Source organism: Micropterus dolomieu, linkage group LG11 (assembly GCF_021292245.1).
Source record: "Micropterus dolomieu isolate WLL.071019.BEF.003 ecotype Adirondacks linkage group LG11, ASM2129224v1, whole genome shotgun sequence".
NCBI classification, from domain to species: Eukaryota; Metazoa; Chordata; class Actinopteri; order Centrarchiformes; family Centrarchidae; genus Micropterus; species Micropterus dolomieu.
This window is the reverse complement of record NC_060160.1, coordinates 23,695,011-23,715,370: the sequence shown is the minus strand read 5'-3', so window position 1 is coordinate 23,715,370 and position 20,360 is coordinate 23,695,011. Positions and strand designations below refer to the sequence as shown.

General features: G+C 39.4%; 2 protein-coding genes across 3 annotated transcripts in view; one reads left to right on the top strand and one right to left on the bottom strand.

Moving 5' to 3' along the window:
• Window positions 1–103: 103 nt before the first annotated feature.
• ppp2r3c (protein phosphatase 2, regulatory subunit B'', gamma) lies at window positions 104–8,763 on the bottom strand. The gene is made up of 13 exons (XM_046061815.1): window positions 8,387–8,763; window positions 8,087–8,211; window positions 7,315–7,419; window positions 7,059–7,171; window positions 3,593–3,690; window positions 3,298–3,368; window positions 2,998–3,130; window positions 2,764–2,819; window positions 2,367–2,442; window positions 1,771–1,907; window positions 1,114–1,251; window positions 809–868; window positions 104–574 (listed from the first exon to the last, which is right to left on the bottom strand). Exons 1-13 carry the CDS (start codon window positions 8,451–8,453, stop codon window positions 383–385), a joined length of 1,371 nt encoding a protein of 456 aa, XP_045917771.1. The 5' UTR covers window positions 8,454–8,763; the 3' UTR covers window positions 104–382.
• A 167-nt stretch (window positions 8,764–8,930) lies between these two features.
• Window positions 8,931–20,360, top strand: part of LOC123978543 (protein only RNase P catalytic subunit) — a 16,083-nt gene continuing 4,653 nt past the window's right edge. The window contains exons 1-7 of one of the 2 annotated variants that reach the window (XM_046061812.1): window positions 8,931–9,842; window positions 10,157–10,295; window positions 11,791–12,025; window positions 12,143–12,447; window positions 12,877–12,924; window positions 13,054–13,186; window positions 20,055–20,165. In XM_046061812.1, the coding sequence (XP_045917768.1) occupies window positions 9,422–9,842; window positions 10,157–10,295; window positions 11,791–12,025; window positions 12,143–12,447; window positions 12,877–12,924; window positions 13,054–13,186; window positions 20,055–20,165 (1,392 nt within the window). In that variant the 5' untranslated portion in view covers window positions 8,931–9,421. Of the gene's footprint in view, window positions 9,843–10,140; window positions 10,296–11,790; window positions 12,026–12,142; window positions 12,448–12,876; window positions 12,925–13,053; window positions 13,187–20,054; window positions 20,166–20,360 lie in introns of both variants that reach the window. The other variant, XM_046061813.1, reaches the window with a different exon arrangement.

The window sequence follows — 20,360 nt, the reverse complement described above, 5'->3', positions numbered from 1 at the left end:
GCCGCTTAATTTGACAGCCAGTCAGTCGTTTATTACATGTTTGTATTGGACTTGGGCTTCTCACACCTGTTTGATTTGTGTAAATGATAAGGTGCTTCCATTATACAAGGAAAATTAAACATTTATTTTAAAAAGGTCAGTGAAAAAGATGTGTATTAGGTCTTCTTTACAGGAACATGGAACAATATTCACACAAAGCAACTCTGTTCATCTCCTTACTGTAGATATTTAGCTAAACCTAACCTGAGGGCCTGGAGTCAGCAGTAAGAGGTCAGTGCCGAAACTTCAACAGGACTTTCAGGTTGGTAGTGAAACTGTCAGGTTGGTAGTGAAACTGTGGCCTTTTGGAGCGTCTCTACCACGCTTCAACCCCAAATCATCCTCAGGTGTCGTCATGGTCGACTGTGTTGCCGCTGTCGTCATTGGCAACTAGCACTTCTCTGTTTTCATATGTCCAGAAGCCGTTGAGGTCAATCAGGATGCTGGTGACGGTATCACCCTGGCAACTGTTTACCAAGTCCTGGAGAGTGATCTTATAGGGGTCTTTAGGCTTCACCATGTCAAAGATCTCATCCTGAGGAGAGACAGTGAAACAAAGAATGTCGCTATTTGACATATTAGAGGGTCAAAAGTCTGTACAGCTCGGACAGCTACAATAAATGTAAATCTAACTGATCAATGAAAATAAATTAAAAGTAACCTGCACCAGCTTAAAAGCACAGACTACATTACTGCATTAACTCTAGCAGCATCATGTACAAGGATTGGTGCGGTAACGAAACTTGTCTGGTATTTGCATGCAATATACCTTGACATCCTGGAAGGAGACAGGCTCCTGGCCGTGGATTTTCATCTGCTCCTGGATGTCCTGAAGAGCAAAGCACAGTATCATGAAATACTGACAAAGTTGTTATTTCCGATCCTAAAAAATACAACTTGGGGCTTGTCTCTTAAAAAAGGAGCTTGCAGTCAGGAGCTAGGATGAGTAAGTCTGGTGATTAAGGATTTTCATCAATTAATGTGGATGATCACCATAGTGATACAAGCAAAGTATTCTTTGTGTGCATGTGTTGAACCATGAGTGTGTTTGTGTGAGGGATGTGCAGCTGATACCCTGAAGAAATAGTTGAGGGAGAAGACGGTGAGGTATCCTTGATTCTCCATGTCCAGAAGTTTGAAAATATACTGTAACGCTGCTGGCTCCTTCCTGTTTTCCAACGCCAATACAAAGTCTAGATAGGTCTTATAGTCCTGAGATTGAAGAAGAGGAACACTGTTACGTACAGTAAATATTCAACTTAGCCCAAGCACACAAAAGTCTGAAATGATAGATTATAGAGTATTCTATAATGCAACAGTAAAAAGTGTCATCAAATGTGTGTGTGTCAGCTGCCCAAAGAGGTGTTCACTCAGCGAGTAGCTGGTTGTTTGAAGTTGAACATTAACATGCAGACAGGTGAGCAATCAAAAGAAAATCCCTGAATAAATGAGAGGACAAAGACAACAACAGCAGATGTAGTCATGGGGGACAGGGTGCTGTGAGCGTCACAGTCACCAGATCTCAACCTGGTTGACCGCCAGTTGATGTGTTGGACAGCACTCTCCACCACCACCATCAAAACACCAAATCGGGGGAATATCTTTTTGGAAGTATGGTGTTGGCTGCTCTTTGAGAAACAATGGCGAAGAGCACTGAAGCTGTCCTTTAATATGTCACCCATCTGTATGGGTGTACCGCAAATCTTCTACTGGCACTGTTGTTGACTGTACCATTTCTCCATCGTAGGTGAGGCACTCCTGAAATACCCTGTCCAGGAAGACTGAGGTGAGCGTAGCTGTGCCGTAGCGCGAAAGCTCCTCTTTGCTCAACATGCCGTTGTGGTCCTTATCCAGGTTGAGGTACTGGCCTGGTAAAGGCACAAAGATAAAAATAAATACATTAGCACAAGCACAGCCACTGATCTTTACTGAGCTGATTTCTGACACCAACATACTCTGGACCCAGAATCAATTCTGCAAATAATAATGAAATTTATACAATATGTGGAGTTTATATACATATATATTTTTTGTTATTGTTGCCTTTTTCCTAATTTTTTCCTTCATATTGAGGAAAGAGAAAAAGAGATATTAAGTCAGTTAATTACATACTGTGATAAGAGAAAGAAGTGATTCACACCACTTCTGGCACAGATAGTATATATAATATACCATGTAATATTGGAACTCAAGTATCCAATCATTAACCACAGTGCTGAAAAGGAATTGCACTGCAAGGTGCCTAAACACCTACATTATTTGAGAGGATCAATAAACGCCGTGCTGCCACCCGACATTCACACATGCGCACACAGACATTTTCTCACCATAGACTCGGAGAGCCGAGGGTGCCGAGAACCAGTTGGACTCCTGACTCTCTTTAGACAGCTCCTCATCTCTCAGCTGGGAGCACAGATGGGGAGAGCGTGAGATAGGACCGGTCACGAGGAAGCATTAATCCATAAAAAAAACAGCTACACAATGACACATCTTTCAGGGAGACTTTTGTAATTACAATCTATTCCTATATTTTTCCTTTCAAAAAAATTGGGGTTGGTCTTTTTAACTGCCTGCTGGTAGAGTAGAAATCATATAAACTTGTAACATTTTAATACATAACACCTACACAAATGTAAAGAAGGAATTAACACAAGTAGTGAAAAGAAAACAATGGATTTGTGTTTAAAAAAGTTAAAAAATGTGAGTGTTAAAATAAAATTCCACCTCCAACAAATCGTCCAGAAAACTGCAGGCCAATATATCCTGGATTTTAATCTTTCCTGAAAAAGAAAAAAAACAAACCAAAAACACAAAGTAAGTAAAGGAAATGTTGTACACATTTCAGTGTTGCATATCACTTAATAAATTAAGTGCACACATGCCCTCTGGTGGCATGTTTCGTAACTCATTACCTTCGTCTGTACTTTTAACATTTCACCCTGTGCGGTTCAGTCTCACCTGTTCGGAGCGGGTCGAGGAAGAAGAAGAACTTGCGAACAGCAGTGCAGACGTAGAAAGAGTAGAAAGACTTCTCCAGTCCATCCAGCTGAGGCAGAGTGGGGATCAGCTCCAGGATGTAGTTCTCCAGATCCTACACAGAATAACGAGGGTCAGCTTTTCCTGGCATTTTTTACAGTTAATTTCAGTGCTAACTGCAAACCATTGTTCTCTCCCACTGCCTGCTCATTACTTTAAAAGAGGAAAAGACTTTGTATGTGACTTCAGCTGAAATTTGTGGTTACTGATGCAAGTGCTTACCGACTCTCTGAGGTGGCCCTGTCCTGCTACATCGTACAGACTCAGACCTATCCGGGTCTGATGCAGCCACACTAGAGGCATAGAAATGAGCAACACTGAGTGACAAGACATTCACCAGTACAGATAAATCCAGGTAAAAAACAAGGCTGGGATGCAAATACCGTGATGTAACCTAAGTTCAGAAAATCAGTTGACGGTAAAGAAACCTTTAAGATCTGAATTTGTTTGTTGTTGTTCCAACTTTTGAAGATATATTATACTTATTTTATAGATTTTTGCAAACAAAGGTCCAAACCTTTCCTCATGACATAGTTAAAGAACTGCATGATCGAGATCCTGCCGTAAGGGTCGTTGTGAAGCAGCTTGGCGTACACGCTGGCTGTGAAGAATTTGCTGAAGGAAAGACAGGAAAGAAACTGTTACATTTCATTACCCCAGGAGGGTTAAAATCAAGGGCAATTGGGCGGGTTGAAAATACTTGAAGACTTTTGCCCTGAGCACTTTTCAAAAACCAGTTACAAAGTGCTTTCACAAGTGTAAAAACACATAAAAACAATTAAATGCTAAAAACAAGAAAACACTTATAAGACTAGAATACACGTTTAAAATAAATGTAAAATATATAAAAAAATTTAAAAATCTAATTAAAATCTAATAAAATAAAATCGGGAAAGGCTCTCCTATAAAAGTATGTTTTAAGAAGGGACTTAAAAGAGTTCACTGACTCAGCCGACCTGATTTCCTCGTGCAGGCTGTTCCAGAGCCTCGGGGCCCTGACAGCAAACGTTCTGTCCCCTTTAGTTTTCAGTCGAGACTCTGGAACAGACAACAGACCTCTGCCCGAGGATCTCAAGGTACGTGCTGGTGCGTATGGGACTAAAAGGTCAGAAATATAACAAGGCGAGAGACCATGAAGAGCTTTAAAAGTGATCAAATTTTTTATACTGGGAGCCAGTGTAATGAAGCTAAAATAGGAGTAATGTGGTCATATTTCTTTGTTCTGGTTAAAAGCCTGGCAGCTGAATTCTGGACAGTCTGGAGTCAATCAATAGATTTTTGGGTTAAACAGGTGAAAAGGCTGTTGCAATAATCCAGGCGTGATGAGACGAAGGCGTGTAAAATGGTCTTGGTGTCCTTAAAAGTTAACATAGATTGAATTTTTGCTATATTTCTAAGTTAATAAAAACATGATTGAACAAGCTTTGTGGTGTGCTGCTCGAAATTTAAATTACTATCAAACCAAACACCTAGGTTCTTTGCCACTGGCTTAATGTGATTTACTAGGGAACCAGCAGATGGCAGTATTTTGATTGCCATCTGCTGAGACCCAATTACTAGGATCTCAGTTTTGTCTGAGTTCAGCTGGAGGAAATTATTTGACATCCAATTTTTGACTTCACAAAGGCAGTTGTTAAGTGAACTCAGCATTCCAGGATCTGTGGATCTGACCGGCAAATACATCTGTGTGTCAGTGTAAATATGAAAAGAAACACCATGTCTCTGAATAATGTCCAAGGGGAAGCAGATACAAGGAAAATAAAATGTGTCCTAAGACCGACCCCTGAGGCACACCATATTTAACTGGACAGAACGAAGAGACATAGTTGTTTACAGACACGCAAAACTTCCTATTTGACAGGTAGGATGAAAACCATTCTAGGGCAGTACCAGAGATCCCCACCCAGTGCCTCAGTCTGTCTAACATGATGTTGTGATCAATGGTGTCAAAAGCAGCGCTAAGGTCCAGGAATACCAGGACTGAGCACATGCCTTCATCAGCAGACATTAAAAGGTCATTGGTGACTTTAAGCAGGGCAGTCTCAGTGCTGTGGTACTTCCTGAAACCAGATTGAAACTTTTCAAATATGTTGTTATTTTCCAGCACAGTGAGCAGCTGTTTGGACACAATTCTTTCTAAAATTTTTGCTATAAAAGGCAGTTTTGAAATTGGTCTAAAATTTTGATGGAGGGAGGGAACTAAACCAGTTTTTTTTTTTAAAGTGGGTTCACACAGGCAGTTTTAAAATAATCAGGGACACAACCAGTAGATAGGGAGCTGTTGAAAACAGAGATCAAATGGGGCCCAACAGAATCTATTAATTTCAGTAAAAACTTTGTAGGTATTACATCAAGTGGGCTGGAGGACACTCTCATTTGTGATACTGTTTTTAAAAGCTCAGACAAGTCGATGGGATAAAACTGTAGATATGAGTTCAGAAAAATAGTGTGTTCTCGCATCCTTAACCATGTTATTGTAGTTAATTAATAAATCCTTCAGAATAAGGTAATGGACATGGAGACTGTTTTTTTTTTTCCATCTGCGCTCTGCTTTCCTGCATTCCCTTTTTTTGGCTGCGAATGCTGTTTTTTATCCAGGGCTGCTTACGAGCTGTAGGTTTAGGTTTAGCCTTTAGAGGAGCAATAGTATTTAGGGATGACAAGCAAATTTGATTGAAGTGATCAGTCAAGTCGTTGTTCTTGGAATCAGTCAGGTGTTGGCTTTGGCTCTGAAACAATGTGCAAAACTTTGAAACGCTTTGTTCATTAAGGATGCAAGAACAGGAAGTGCTTGGTGAGGCAGATTGAGTAACTAGTGATTCACAGTTACAAACTACATTTGTGGTCAGATATGGTCATGTCCACTAATTCCACAGAGGAAATGCTGACACCCAGGGTAAAAACCAAGTCCAGTGTATGACCACGGTGTTGTTTAAAGTTAAGTTAAGTAGTTGTGGTTATATTTAAAAAGTCAGTTGCATAATCATTTGTGAGGTCATCAATGTGAATATTAAAATCACCACAGAGAACAATTTTTCTTTTAATTTAAAACCAGAGTAGATAAATATTCTGGAAGTTCTGCTAAAAATCCTCCAGGTGGATTTGGGGGGCAATAAAATATGACAAATAGGTTGCAGGCCACCAACTTTAAAGAGAGAGCTTCAAAGGAGGCAAATTCATTACAGCGTACATGATGACATTTAAATTTTTTCCTGTGCACGCTCACTATCCCACCACCACGTCCACTGACCCTGGGTTGACTAAAACAAACATATTCAGGCGGACACATTTCAGCTAGCTGGGTATGATCATTAGTTTGTAACCAGGATTCAGTTAAAACATAAAATCTAGATTTGCAGACAAGATAAAATCATTTAAGATAAAAGTCTTGCTTGAAAGTGATCTCACATTGAAGAGAGACATTTTAAATGTGTTTGTTCTAGGTGCTGGAGTTGGTGCAGTTGTCCTAATCCTTAAGAGATACAGGTACAGGATTAGCTTTGCTGGATTTTATTTTTCAAGACAAGTAGATTAAAATTGCTCTCTGTAGTCAGACTTTCTCATTCTCCTTTGCTGCAATGAAAACTTCCCTTTTTAATACTCAAACCCTTTAAAGTTGACAGTGGAAACACACTGACAGATTAACCACCTGCTTGATATGTGCTCACTTCCTGGTTCAAAAGTACATTTTCATGTGTGTAGCTTTGTTTAATGTGACCAAAGGCATGTCAGACAACCTCCGGAGGCAGTGATCACATTTTCAGTGCACTTACGATTTGATGTGTTGTTGCCTGATTTGAATATCCAGTTATCTCAACTGCCAAGACACATTAATGCCAGGTGGATGTGAAATGAGGTGACAGGGGGTTTTCTATAGTCAACCTTTGATCTTGCATGAATCCTTGGTGCATGCTGCGCAGTAAAAAAGACTGACACAGGGGGTTTTACCCAAACTGTGCTGTTGCCAGTAAACCTCTACTTACTTGCACTTTGGCCCGGCCTTCTCCCCCACCTGCAAGTAGGCTTCATAGCTGATCATGGCCTCCTCTCCACTCACTGGAGGCACCTGGTGCTTATCGAGCAGGAACCACAGATTCTACAGAAGACAAAGAGAAAGAGAAAAAAGACAACTAGGTAAACGGACACTAAATAACAAACCTAAAGTGTTGTTGTTATTCACACATACAGAAGTCCCATATGTTGTGCGCAGTTACTTTTAGGTGTGTGTGTGTGTTTTACCTGTAGTTCCTCATTATCCAGCAGTTCTCTGCTCTTCCTCTGGAGGAAGACAGCTCTGGATTCCTCTCTCAGCTTCTGAAGTAATACTTCATCTTCTGCTGGTAGCTGCAAAACATCATCATCATCGGAGTTATTTTCACTTCTGCACAGCTTCATCATTAAACAGCAAGCATGCCTAGTACTCTGGCAACTACACATCAGTGATAACATGATCAGCATCATAATCATAATCGCCGGGTGGAGATGGACGAGTGGATAAAACACACATGCCTTTGGTGTCAAAGACACGCGTTCAATTCCCACTGTGACACATCCACCATTGTGTCCATGAGAAAGACACTTTTCCACAAGTTGCCCCAGACGCGTGCGACCTCTGACATTTATAGCAATTGTAAATCACTTTGGATAAAGGCGTCAGCTAGATGAGTAAATCTAAGAGCGTCTTCAATGTTAAAATCCCCCTCAAACAGCGGAGTTGTAAAACAGGCCTTATCAGACATCTTGCAGAATAAAAGGAATAAATATATTATTAATGAAATTGAGGGCGTCCTGCTGTACAATAACTTGTCCAAATTAATCTTGTAGATTTATTATATGGAGGCAATAATCAATATGACTGTACATTTTGGTCCTTGAAATGTAATGTTTTTCTTCAAAAGGACATGGTGTTGGGGGTTTGTTGATGGCACAGAGTTTAGTCAAAATGACAACAATGGATGACTTTTGAGTTTTCAGGGGGGTTTACATATAATGTCATGTGTTTTAATAATACCCTGTAGTAAAATCGTGGGATGTTCTTATAGGACTTGTCTTTGTCGCCTCCTCCCTTCCACTCTGTGTAGTATTTGGTGAACAGCTCAGTTTCTTCTGCTTTCATTTCCTTGTCGCTTCGCTCATCTGTACAGCAAAAGGGGACATGGATCAAAATAACACCAGTAAAATCAAAGGAATCCACATAAATATTACTGATGACTTAACAGCTAACCAACCACTTTAGCTGGACAGCTATCAATCCAGAGCAGCTAACGTTAACGTTGGCCAGTATGTAACGTTGGTTTACATTTTGTCTCACCTCTTTTGGAGTTTTCTAACCTCCTTTTCAAAATATCCGACCAGTGAGGCTGTTGTTCTTTATCCATACTGCTCCAAAGTGAATCTAATATTTCATTAGTACAACCCTTCAATCTAAAAGACACATTCAAAGTAGAGTTTGTGTACAAAAGCAGCCAAGCCACCCAAAAATGTTGGCAAAGCACTCTGAAAAAGAATGTGGCTTCCGGTTTGAATCTTTAAAATTTCAAAATAAAAGGGAAGTTTCTCTACGTTTGGTTTAACGTAAAGCCCACAAAAGCCAAACAATTAAGTAGCTAAGTAGATATCTAAGGTGCTGTCAATTCAAATCTAATATTCATCGCAAGGTAATTAATGCAATTATTTAAGGAAGTCTCATCGTCTCTTTACAACCACACAAGTTAAGTAGGCACAGAGGCTAAAGTAACACAGAAGAACATGCCTCTGTGCTAATCTTTTTTTAAAAGTCTAATCTTTTTTTTCTTTACGAAATGTTCTACACATCCTTATCTTTGTAATGAAATCTGCATTAAGCGGTACAATTTGCTCCTTTTCCATTTTAAACGTTTTAAACCGAACTGCTTGTTCCGGTGTTACGGATTTGGCACTTAACTTGACGCAGCTCACAAACGGAGCTGTCAAGCGTTGATGACGTCAGGGTGTGCGACTCGACTCATGCTCAAAGTTGTGTTTATCCATGAAGTTATATAGCAAATAAGAAGCTGTTTTAGTTCTTTTATTTGAATGTCGAAGGGAAGTGTGAGTCGCATTTTAAGGGCTAATGATCTGTAGATGTTTATCTTTAAGGAACTGCTGGCATTTGGAAACAGCAACGTTAGCTGGCTAGTCTCATTGGCAGGTCATTGATTCGTGTATCTAACAGCATGTGACAGTTTTGTGGTCCGTTGGTTTTAGAAATAAGTGTTTTTGTATATGGCGTGTAAGTTAAGGATTATTGCAGGTTTATCAATTCAGTGAATGTGAAACGTAGTGATAAATAATCTACAGTAAATCCTGACAAGCCCAGAGGTTTAACATGGGCTCCACCTTCATATTAAAAGTCAGAATAAGCCTGAAACCCTTGAAGCCCTTCTTTCGCCAGGGAAGTTCAGCTTTCTTCACACCTAATACTTCTCTGTGCAAGTCGTCTCAGTTGCCTCTCTCTGCACGCTTTCTGTGCACCAGAGACTCTAACCCTAGCCCAGGCAGCAGAGAGATGGACAGAAGGAACAGGGGGGGAGTAAGAAATGGCACCATCAGACGCAGGGAAGAGGAAATGTGGGAGGATGCTGTGAAGGGAAGTGGTAAGAGCTCCACACTTCGACAGAAGCCTTCCTTCCCCAAATCTGTGTTTGCTGCTGGGACGGCAAAGAGGACGGCAGAGATGCTGAAGAGGAAAACAGCTCTGGGCGGTCAGGATGAAGAGGATCCTGAAGGAAGGACAGTTAGAGCAGCAGGTAGGACATACTGGAATCTACTTTAGAAGGCATATTTTTACACTCAGGAAAGCTTTGTTTTTCTCTCACAGTCTGAGCTTTTTGGTACAGAATACGACACCATTTCAGAAAACAAATAATGGGCAGGGACAAGGCAGTACAGATAACTGCAGAAAAAGTCCACGTTTCTGGTTGTTATACCTGCTCAGCAGAGACTTAGATAAAGTTATGTTAAATTATGTTTTTCTAATGCCTTATAAAGTGTAAATGAATCTATTAAAGTGTTTGGGAATCATTGTTTCGGTTTCCTCCACTGAAGCATGAAGGTTTTACAGGGAAAGTGCAGCCTCCCGACCGGCCACTCTCTGCTGCTGAGTGGAGGCAGCTGAAGGAGTCTCTGGGAAATTCGCAACGCTTTGACATCCAGATGATGTGTGCGCTGTTTGCCTATGGCGCAGAGCTGGATATCGCCAAGTAAGAGGAGGACGAGTGGGTTTGTGTGTCTGATTTTGAAAAAACATTTAGGTGAGGAGCAATTGTCCTTACAGTAAATCGGAACTTTTACATTATGTCTGTTAATTTTATGCTGTGTTGTTGTTTTACAGTTTGCTTTTGGGGTAAATCTCAAGCAATATAATTCGACATTTAATGTAAATAACATGATTGAAGAAAATACAGCTCTGGAAAACATTAAGAGACCACTCCATATTTGTCTTAAATCAGTATCTCTATATATATGTATGGCAGCCATTCCATTCCACTGGCACACACCAACACAGGCACACCTCATTCTACTTAATGAGGTAAGTGATGACCTGAGCCAAATCTTATTTAATGAGGAAAAGTATAAAAACCACTGCTGTGGTGTGGTCATCACTATCCTCGTGCAGTAGGACCAGCTGGATGGCAAAAACAGTGCTAGTAGTACTTCAAAGGTAATTTGAACAAAAAAGGAACAAATGACCATGCCAAAAGAGTTGAAAAGAAAAGTTTTGAGTGAGGAAAAGAAGGGTTCAATTCTGGCTTTGAAGGAAACAGTGAGCATCAGGTTGTATCCATCCTTAAAATTTCAAAGACAGCAGTTCATAAGAACAAGGTCAAGCATTGGGGAGAACAAAGCCACAGACTGGCAGAGGGTGAAAACGATTATCCACTGACCGGGATGACCACCAACTCATTCAAATGTCACTCAAAAACCGTAGGATAACATCAAGTGATTTACAAAAAGAATCGCAAACAGCAGCTGGGGTGAAGTGCATGCCGAGGACTGTTGGAAACAGGCTCCAAGGGGCAGGGCTGAAGTCGTGCAAAGCTGGTAAAAAGCCCTTCATCATCATAAAGAGCCCAGGGGGTGGGTGTGTGTATTTGCTTAGTCTTTAGGCCCCTATGTACAAGCTTCACATAGCTTAAAAAAAGGGTGTCCCTTTTCACAAATATTTCTGATTGTACTTGTATTTTAATGTTTTGTGAAAAAACTGAACTGAACTGAGCTTGGCATGGTGCAGCGACAAAGACTAAAATGAATAAAAACTAAAATAAAACTAAGCATTTTCAAAAAATGTCACCCAACAGCCATGCGAACAACTGGTGGAGAGCATGCCAAGATGCATTAAAGCTGTAATTAAAAATCAGGGTTATTCCACCAAATATTGATTTCTGAACTCTGTGTGTTTGTGTCTGTTGTGTTATTTAAAAATGAATGTGAAGGTCTGAAAAAAATGTGTCTTTTGTGTTATTTAAATAATTTAAGTTAAATATAAAATAAATAATCTAAATATCATTTTTATTTGGAACTTTTTGAAATTTTGTCAGAACGTTTGTAGAATAAAACAAAAATCTTTATTTTAATCCGACACATGCCTATAAAAAGTAAGTCCTTAATTTTTTCCAGAGCTGTATAAACAAGGCAAGTGCTCTCTGAAGGTCAGTAGCGTGTGTTAAAAACACGTGCTCCACCTGTCTTCCACAGGTCCCTGCTGTCTTTTGTAGCAATGGAAACAGGGACCCTGTCTTATGAGCTGTTATTACGGTACCTGACGCTGTGTGTGAGCGGCGGCCATGACGCCGAGGTGTTTGATGTCTATGACATTATGCGGGGAAGTTTCCCTTCTCTGGAGACGGGAGCCTCCAGCCTCTTTATCAAGTCCTTCAGTCGGACGGCGAGGTGGAGGGAGGCTGTCAGCATCCTGCATGAGGTTAAGAAGGTGAACAGTGTTTTTATGGTTACTTAAAAAAAAAAAAAACACATTAAACTCATGTTGGCGCTGGAGGACATGACATCCCTACTCTATCATCACCTGGTTGTATTATCTTCCTAACAGGTCTTTACCCCTTCCTCACGCAACTATGGTTATGTCATCTCAGCAGCGATGTTACATGGTGACACGACCACTGCCTGGGCTCTTTATGATGAATTAATTGAAAAGGGACTGAGCCCACACCAGGAGACCTGGGAAGCTCTGTTTAAGGCAGTGGGAGAGACTAAGGAGGGAAAAGGGAAGGGGGCAGAGGCCATGTCTCAGTCTGAGCACCAGGAGAGGCTGCTGGGGATTCTGCTCTACATGAGGAACAACCAGATCTACCCCCAACACAGCCTCGCCAGCAGCATCAAGTCCTGGTTTGAGAGGTACAAGAGAGTGATAAAGAAGGGTTCGGTGGGAAACTGAGGCTTGATGCACATCATACAGTTTCCTTTATTCAGTTCTCTCAACTGTGGCAAAGTCTTTCAGTCTGAAATAATTTGCCTAAAAAATTTTAGAAATATAAAAACACAGTAGATTGACTGATGGCAAGATATTATTTGATAAGTCTAATCACTTATGGTGTTCAAAAGGGCTGCTTTTAAAACCATAATGTGCCCATTAAACTATAACTTCTTTCTTCCCTTTTTATGCTGATTAAAAAACAAGTTTAAACTGCAAACCAACATTCATACCTGAAGTAACTTTCCTTTTCATGTATGAACATGATCGCTTTCTCTTTCATTTTATATCCACCCCAACCATCACTCCTCGCTCTGATTTGTCTTTTCTCCGTGTGCCTCGTCCTCCTTCAGTCTCACAGGGCAGAAATGGACAGGAAGTTGGACCAGCACCACCCCAAAGTAATTACCCCAAGCTCAACATGAATTTTCATAGCTTTTTAGTTTTTCACTCATCTTTTTGCAAAGTCAAATCTGTGTGTTCTATATCTATGTATAATGTATGTATGCACCGTATGTATGTGTGTTTAGGGGTGTGTGTGGGTGTTGTGGGTCTGAGTTGGAGTCCATCCAGCTGACTGCTGAGGAGTACCAGCAGCTGAAAGACAGAGTGATGACCGACATCATCCAGGGACGAGATGTTTTCAACAAGACTACACCGGAGGTACATACACGGACAAAACACACACACACACTAAGCAGGGTCCACATGTCCTTAAGAACGATCAATCTAAGATCATAAATAGCATTTAAATAGCTTTAAGACATCTCTACTAGGACTTGAGGACACAGTATTCAGGTTTATTTTAAATTTAATTTCATTGTATGCGGTGATTACATTTTAAATTGTAATTATAAATAGATTACTTACAATATATTTGATTATATTAAGTTTTGATAATTGATGTGTGCTTGTAGTATGTCCATTAAATATCATATTAACCTTTAGAATATTAAAGGCCATGACAATAACGCATTATGCTAATTATGGTTGGTGTCAAAAGTTTGGGAACTTTCAGCTTCAGCAGTATGTTAAATAATAGTATAGTGTGTTTTGCTATCTTATTTTCTAATTGGAAATAATCTATCCTAAATAACCAGGTTGTTCTAAAAATGTGCAAAAAATAAGCCAAAATCGGATCTATTTTAAGGCGTTTCTGTCAGCAGCATGGTGCATTAGCTTCCTAGCTCCTTCTCTCTAATCTCTGCTAGGTGGCGTCATTGTTACACAGGCAGCACTAGGCTGTTGAGGCTCTCTAGTGAAGGCTGTCACAAGCTCTCTCTATGAATGAGCGTAGGCACGGTGAGCTGGCAAAGACTCATTTTTCATTCATTTCTCTGGGCTGGTATGTCTTTGATATTTAGTAATTAGTCCCCAGGACACAGCTAACTAGCTCTCCACTCTTTATGCTTACTAGTAAAACAGTCATAACTTGTTACAATTTTATAGATAACATTTACATAAAATTATATTAACTATCAGCAGCACTTAAACATAAAACAGAAATTAAAGGTTAGCTCAGCTTAGTAAAAAGACTGGAAACAGGGGGAAACAGCTAGCCTGGCTTTGTCCAAAGGGTGAAAAACATGTCTATAACATGTTCTAACTGGTTTGTGTAATGGGAAAAATGACACTTTATTGTTGTGGTGGTGGTGGTGGTGGTGGGGGGGGGGGGGGGGGTGGTTTTAGTCTTTATGCTAATATCTTCAAATCTGATAGACACTAAGGACAGTTGTATCAGTTTTCTGAACTATTTCTATGCAAGAAAATGAATATGCACGTTTCTCAAAACCGTGTCTTTAAGTTAAACTATTCTGCTGCTTATGGGCAGTGGGCTGGTAATGTTTTACATGAAATATGAAACGGAAATTTTGTATGTTTTGAGGTGGCAGGGAGCCGTGGTGTCTGAAGGGCTTAAAGTTTCAATGAGAGTATCACTCAGTCGGGTCATGGTTTTAAGTGTTTCAAAAGAGGCAGGACTCAATCCACCTGTTTGAGAGACGGCTTCAGTCTGTAGAGAGTTAGGATCTGATACTAGCAAAGAGGGCAGCACACACATGCACGCAAAGTTAAAGACTGAATGAGGAATGTGTTTTTAACTTGTATGCCCCTTTATAACCAAGAGAAGGCAGTCAACACTTTATGTCTTGCATGCATATGTGCACTGTCTGGAGACGGAGCCAGGGCACACGCCTTTTCATTGGATTGGAATGTTCTGGCTGTATTTTTTATAATGCCAATGACGATAAACTTAAAAACAAGGTTATACACCTGAAATAGTTCCAAAAAGAAACATGGCAACATCAGCAAGTAGTTAATGTCATATTTTAATTTATGAAAAGGGAGAAAGTTTGCATGTTTTCCTTTGTGTTTTTCGGTAGTCAGGGGGAGTTTGTTGGTGCAACAGTTAAATTGAGGGGATTTCCAGCATGTGGAGCACCATGTGAATCTGGACCACAACTACCTCCCGCAGACTAAGGAAGGCAGACAGACATGCTGTTTAACTTGACTTTATTAATTTCCACATTTAAGGCAATTAATTTTAAGGGCAACAGAATGCTTCAGACAACAGTAAAGCAACAGAAGCCTGCAGGGTCATAAACAGATGGGGTAAGAGGGGAAAGGAAGGGCGTCAATGTAAAGGGGAAGAGGATCATTGCATGTTGTATTTTTAAGCACAGAGCGATATATAGATAGATGTTGAGACACATGACAAAGCAGACAGAGATCATGCATTGTGTTTTCATGCAACACAGAGTAACCAGGAACATAGAAACCCCTTGTGCCATTTAATGCAAACTAATGGAATGGCCATAATTTGCCACCTATGTGTAACCTATATCTCCTCTCTGATACAAAGTTTCAACAAGAATATTAAGTATATATATTAAGAGTTTCCAGTGGTGGTGTAGTGCATTCAGTGGTGGAACGCAGCTCCCACAATGTAGCAATACTCCATTATAGGTAAACGTTCTGCATCCACAATAGGGCTGAACAATTAATCTAGATATTATAAAACATGCAATATGCCCAAGTGCAATATCCAAATTTCAGGAGCTGCAAATTAATGACAAAGGTCAAATGTGTCACTACAAACCATTAGATGAAAAAAATGTTACAGAGATGACGTGGCCTACGAATAACATTCTCCAGACGTAAGGGAACATACTTGTTTGGTACAAGCCCCAGCGAAATTCACAGCATCATCATTTTGACCTGTGTGAAAATTAAATGCAAAAACTCCCATTTCCACTAAAATCATGACTCATATCACACCCCTGTATGTAATTTATTTTTTTTTTTTTGAATGTCGGATTGCCCTGATCCAAGATCACAATTACATAAGTATTAACAACAAAATGTACTCGTTCTGCAGAAAAATCCCCTGTGACTGATATTATGATATATGTCATTATTAGATTGTTAATGCTGATGCATCAATGTGCAAGCAGCATACCGTTTTAGTTGGTCGGGGTAATAACTTCTTTATTTAAAATACAGGTAGGCTTTGTATTTTATAAGCTTATCATGTGGTTTTTAATGTAAAATCTTATCTTGGAAAGTAACTAGTAACTATAGCTGAAACATTGGGGGCTTAGCCAAGCTTAGAAATGTGTCAAACTGAAGCATCACCTTGTCTTTTACACCTTCCATTTCACTCTATTTTTCGTTTTTTTTTTCTCTCATATAAGTCACTGAGCTACATTAATACATTGATAGGCTATACATGAATTATTATTATTAGTAGAAGTAGTATTAGTATTATTAAGACAAATGATACATAACATAATGTAATATAATAATAATATTAATTCGGGGGTCTGGAGGTCCTCTACCAGAACATTTTGAGTGTTAAACACTTCACTTCCTGCATTGTGGTGAATTTTTCTGCATCAGTTTATGGTGGAAATTTCTTTATTTATACAGCATTAACATTAATATCATCCCTGCTGAGTCAACACACATGTAGCATGACTGACTGAAGTAACGTCTTTAAATGTGTTTGTGGCGCCTATTCACGTCAATAATAAATGAATTTATTTTGATTCATTTAGAAACCTTACTTTAATAGCCCCTGTGTTTCAGCAAGTTTTCTATTCGCGTTCAAAAACTCTCTGCATATTCAAAATCTGTCCCACAATTGTGTAATCTCTGACATTCCCAGAATAAAGCGAAAAAGTCTTAATTTTACATAAATAAAGTTGCAATCTAATGAGAATAAAGTAAATGTCAAAATAAATGAAGTAAAATAATTTAACAAAGTCTACCTGTCCTATACTCTTTTGTGCATTAGCCTACGTTATTGTTCTGCTGATATGGTAGAGAAATAGATCCAGGGCATTAGCGCCGGATGTCCCGGCCTAACGGCTCCTACAGCTGTAAATAAATAAATATGATGTACTGTTAGAGCTAAATAATCTACCAGCATACAATATGTTTTTCTGCCAACAGAAGCTTTATGTTTTGGGCCAATATAACGTATTTCAGCACTGTTAAAAGCCCTGGAAAACCAAACAAGATCAGACGTTTGGTCTGTTTAACATATAAAAACTACAGCACTATTCTTCCCACAGTCTTCTGGTTTTCTGCTTTCAGTTCACTACAATGCACATGTTGCTCTTCAATTCCACAAATAACAATTCCAGGCAATAAAAAATTATTACATACATTGTTAGGGTTTTTATCTTGCTCTCTGCCTGCCTTTGCATGTTTTTGTTGTCTGACCTGTTTTCTTAGGTTTCTTATGTTTAAAGCACTTTGGTCAGCTCAAGTTGTTTTAAATGTGCTGTAGAAATACATTTGACTACTTGACTTGGCATGCAAGGTTAGCCTCTATATAATGATCTGGTATTACTGATAATTTATCTCAAATACTTTTGGGTTCAGTATTTTTTTTCAGCTGTTTGCAATTTAGAGACAATGTAGGCCCAAAAGTTAATCCAGTTAAACTTCAGATCACACAGATATATGATGATAATATATTAATAAGGATGCTAATCTTTAACCCAAGGTAAAGTAATGTAGTCTACAGTAGGATTTCTTTCTTCAGTGTAGCGCTTTGAAATCAGCTGAAGTTGCACAGTACTGTATAATGCATGATATAGACAATTATGGTGTTTATATTATCACGGTGCTGAGCATCTCCCCATGTTAGGATGGTGTGGACACTTAAAATGTATAGTTTATTCACATTCATTCCAAACATTACTTGTGATGTAACTTTACTTTAATATGGATTCTTAGAACAAAGAAAAACTCAACAGGAAGTTTAGTGTTTGAATTAAAATTGATAGTGGTAATTATTGCCTGGATCCTGCAGTCAGTTGTGTTTTTAATGTTTTTGGTATATGCTACAATGTTAATGCTGCAGTGTATCGTGCTTTGTGTAATAATGGTGCAAGGGTGGCACTGTAAGCTTATGTATGCAGGTGCAAATGGATCAGTGTGTGTGTGTGTGTGTGTGTATATTTTTAAGCAGTCATATTATCCACAGCAGCACAATGAGCGGGTTTCACATATCAGCTCTGGAAAGTCCCTGGATAATTATACTGGACTTTCTGTCTGTCTTTCTCGCTGTCTCTCTCTTCCTCCCTCTTCTGCTTTGCTTTTTCTTTGCCAAATAAACATTGGATTTTTTAACCCTTCCTCCATCATAACAAATCACTCTCCTCATCCCCATCTGTCCATCATCCACCAGTCTCCAGTGTGAAAGTGCACGTTGTTATTGTCCCATAGTGTATTTGGGCATGTATGGGTTTGGTGAGTTAAAGCAATCAAAATAGATGCTGGACCTTCAACACAGTTTAGTTTAATCTAGTGCACCGTTCCATCAGAGGAGGAATATTACAGCAAATACTGCCATGTTTGATTATGAGTTCTTGATAGTGTGCACACAGTCAGGTTGCTAGTCCAGGGGAATTCACAGCAAGCTATTTCCATACTGCTGCTATCTAAAAGTGAAAGTAGTAACACTGTTCACGTGCTGGAGGCCTATTCTAACCTGCTTCAGCACAACTCCTCTGTTATGATACAAAGCTTTAACACTGTATTTAACACATTCAATAGAATTGGACTCTAATGAAGCCTTTTGGATGCCCTGCAGTGCAAAAGAAAACTTATGGTCAAGAGATGACAAATACATTCTGCAAATTGTAACTTCACTATTAGCTGGATTTTTAGGTGCTGTAGTTATGCTAAAATTAAGTTTAAGACAGACCACTGCTTTTTACTTAAATACTGTATATTATATCCTCATCCTCAGTGTGTTAATGTTATTTGCTAATTAACTTTATCATTCATGGTAATCTATTGTCAGTGGAACTGCCAGCTGGCACTCTGCCATCTCAGTAACGAGACGCAAAGGCCAGGTAGATTTATTACTGGCAAGCCTGTGATCATTCAGCGAGAAAAGCAGCCAACCATCAGGCCAGTCAGCTCACAGGTGGAGTTCAGATACGCTCCGTGATCACAATAAGGAACAAGCCCCTTAATGTTATTGTTAGAGAGTTCTGCAGACTTTTTCTGTACATTTTCAGTACTGCACGTATTTAGTCAGACATCCAGTTTATTAACCAGTCAAATTTTCAGCTTTTACTGAAAATGAGTAAGTCTGCCGCTATACATGTGCATACTAAGTATGTTTTGACGTCAATAACTTCTGGTTTTGGCTCTGTAGTCATCAATGGAAAATTAAACTAAATAAGGTAAGCTGAGTAAAATAAGGCACTGGCCGTCTGATTTGTTGTGAGTGCATGCCCTACTTATTTGGGAATTGAATGGACGTCTGACTAGTAGCACGCTAAAGGGAAAAAAAAAAGAACTGCAACATTTCTTGCCCTTAACTGGCTGCGTTTTTATTATCATTTATAGCCACGCTTAAAAGCTCTAGAGTCTGTCAGTCGGTCAGTCCATCACTTTGGTCCAGACTGAAATATCTCAAAAACTATTGGATGGACTCTGACTTTGATCCTGCTGACTTTGGTGATCCCCTGACTTTTGCCTAGGGCCACCAGCAGGGCAAATGTATTACTTATTAAGTATATCTCCATATCTACTGGATGCATTGGACCAAAGAAATCTTTCAGACATTCATGGGTCCTAGAGGATGAATTGTAATGACTTTGGTGATCCGCTGACATTACCATCAGCCTCAGTTGTAACTGAGCAAATATTACCATGTTAACACACTTAGTTTAGTTTGTTAGTTTAGATTGTAAACATGGTAAAATTTACCTGCTATGTATCAACATGTTGGCATGCTGACGTCAGCATTTAGCTCACAGCAGTACAGCCTCACAGAGCCGCTAGCATGGCTGTAGACGCTTCTATTAACATCTACACACTCTACTATAAAAAATTTTTTTTAAGTATTAGTATTAGTATAGCACTATATCCAGGTATAACTTGCCTATCTTTATCTAGTTCTTTATTTTTACTCCTCCACTGACCTGTTTTTCTCAGTATCATCATACTCTCTCTCTCTGTTCATTTCTGTCCATCTGTCTCTCTGTCTATCAATGTGTCTGTTCAGGAGTTGGAGAGGTTCAAGGCTTTTGTGAAGAGGAAGCCAGCGTTTGATGTGGTCGTAGATGGACTGAATGTAGCAAATATCAACAAGGACAAAAGCAAGCTGTCAGAGACGGTGAGAAAAACACAGATGCACATGGACAATGTGATTTAAAAAAAAAAAAAAAAAGAATGAAAGAGGTCAGCTAAATATTTTACAGGGTCTACCAGTCTAAAGGTGGTTATTCAGAATCATCTCTGCACATGTACACACACATTTTAACAGTCTAGATTTTACTGGGTTCTTCCTACATATATGTCTGTCCAACCC

What these genes read in the sequence shown, in the direction of transcription:
- ppp2r3c (XM_046061815.1), bottom strand. Translation starts at nt 8,453, where the DNA reads ATGGATAAAGAACAACAGCCTCACTGGTCGGATATTTTGAAAAGGAGG. An exon ending in AAGGCCGGGCCAAAGTGCAA is followed by an intron (nt 3,691 to 7,058) that starts GTAAGTAGAGGT and finishes TCTTTCCTTCAG; the next exon opens with CAAATTCTTCACAGCCAGCG. An exon ending in CTCGGCTCTCCGAGTCTATG is followed by an intron (nt 1,908 to 2,366) that starts GTGAGAAAATGT and finishes TGCCTTTACCAG; the next exon opens with GCCAGTACCTCAACCTGGAT.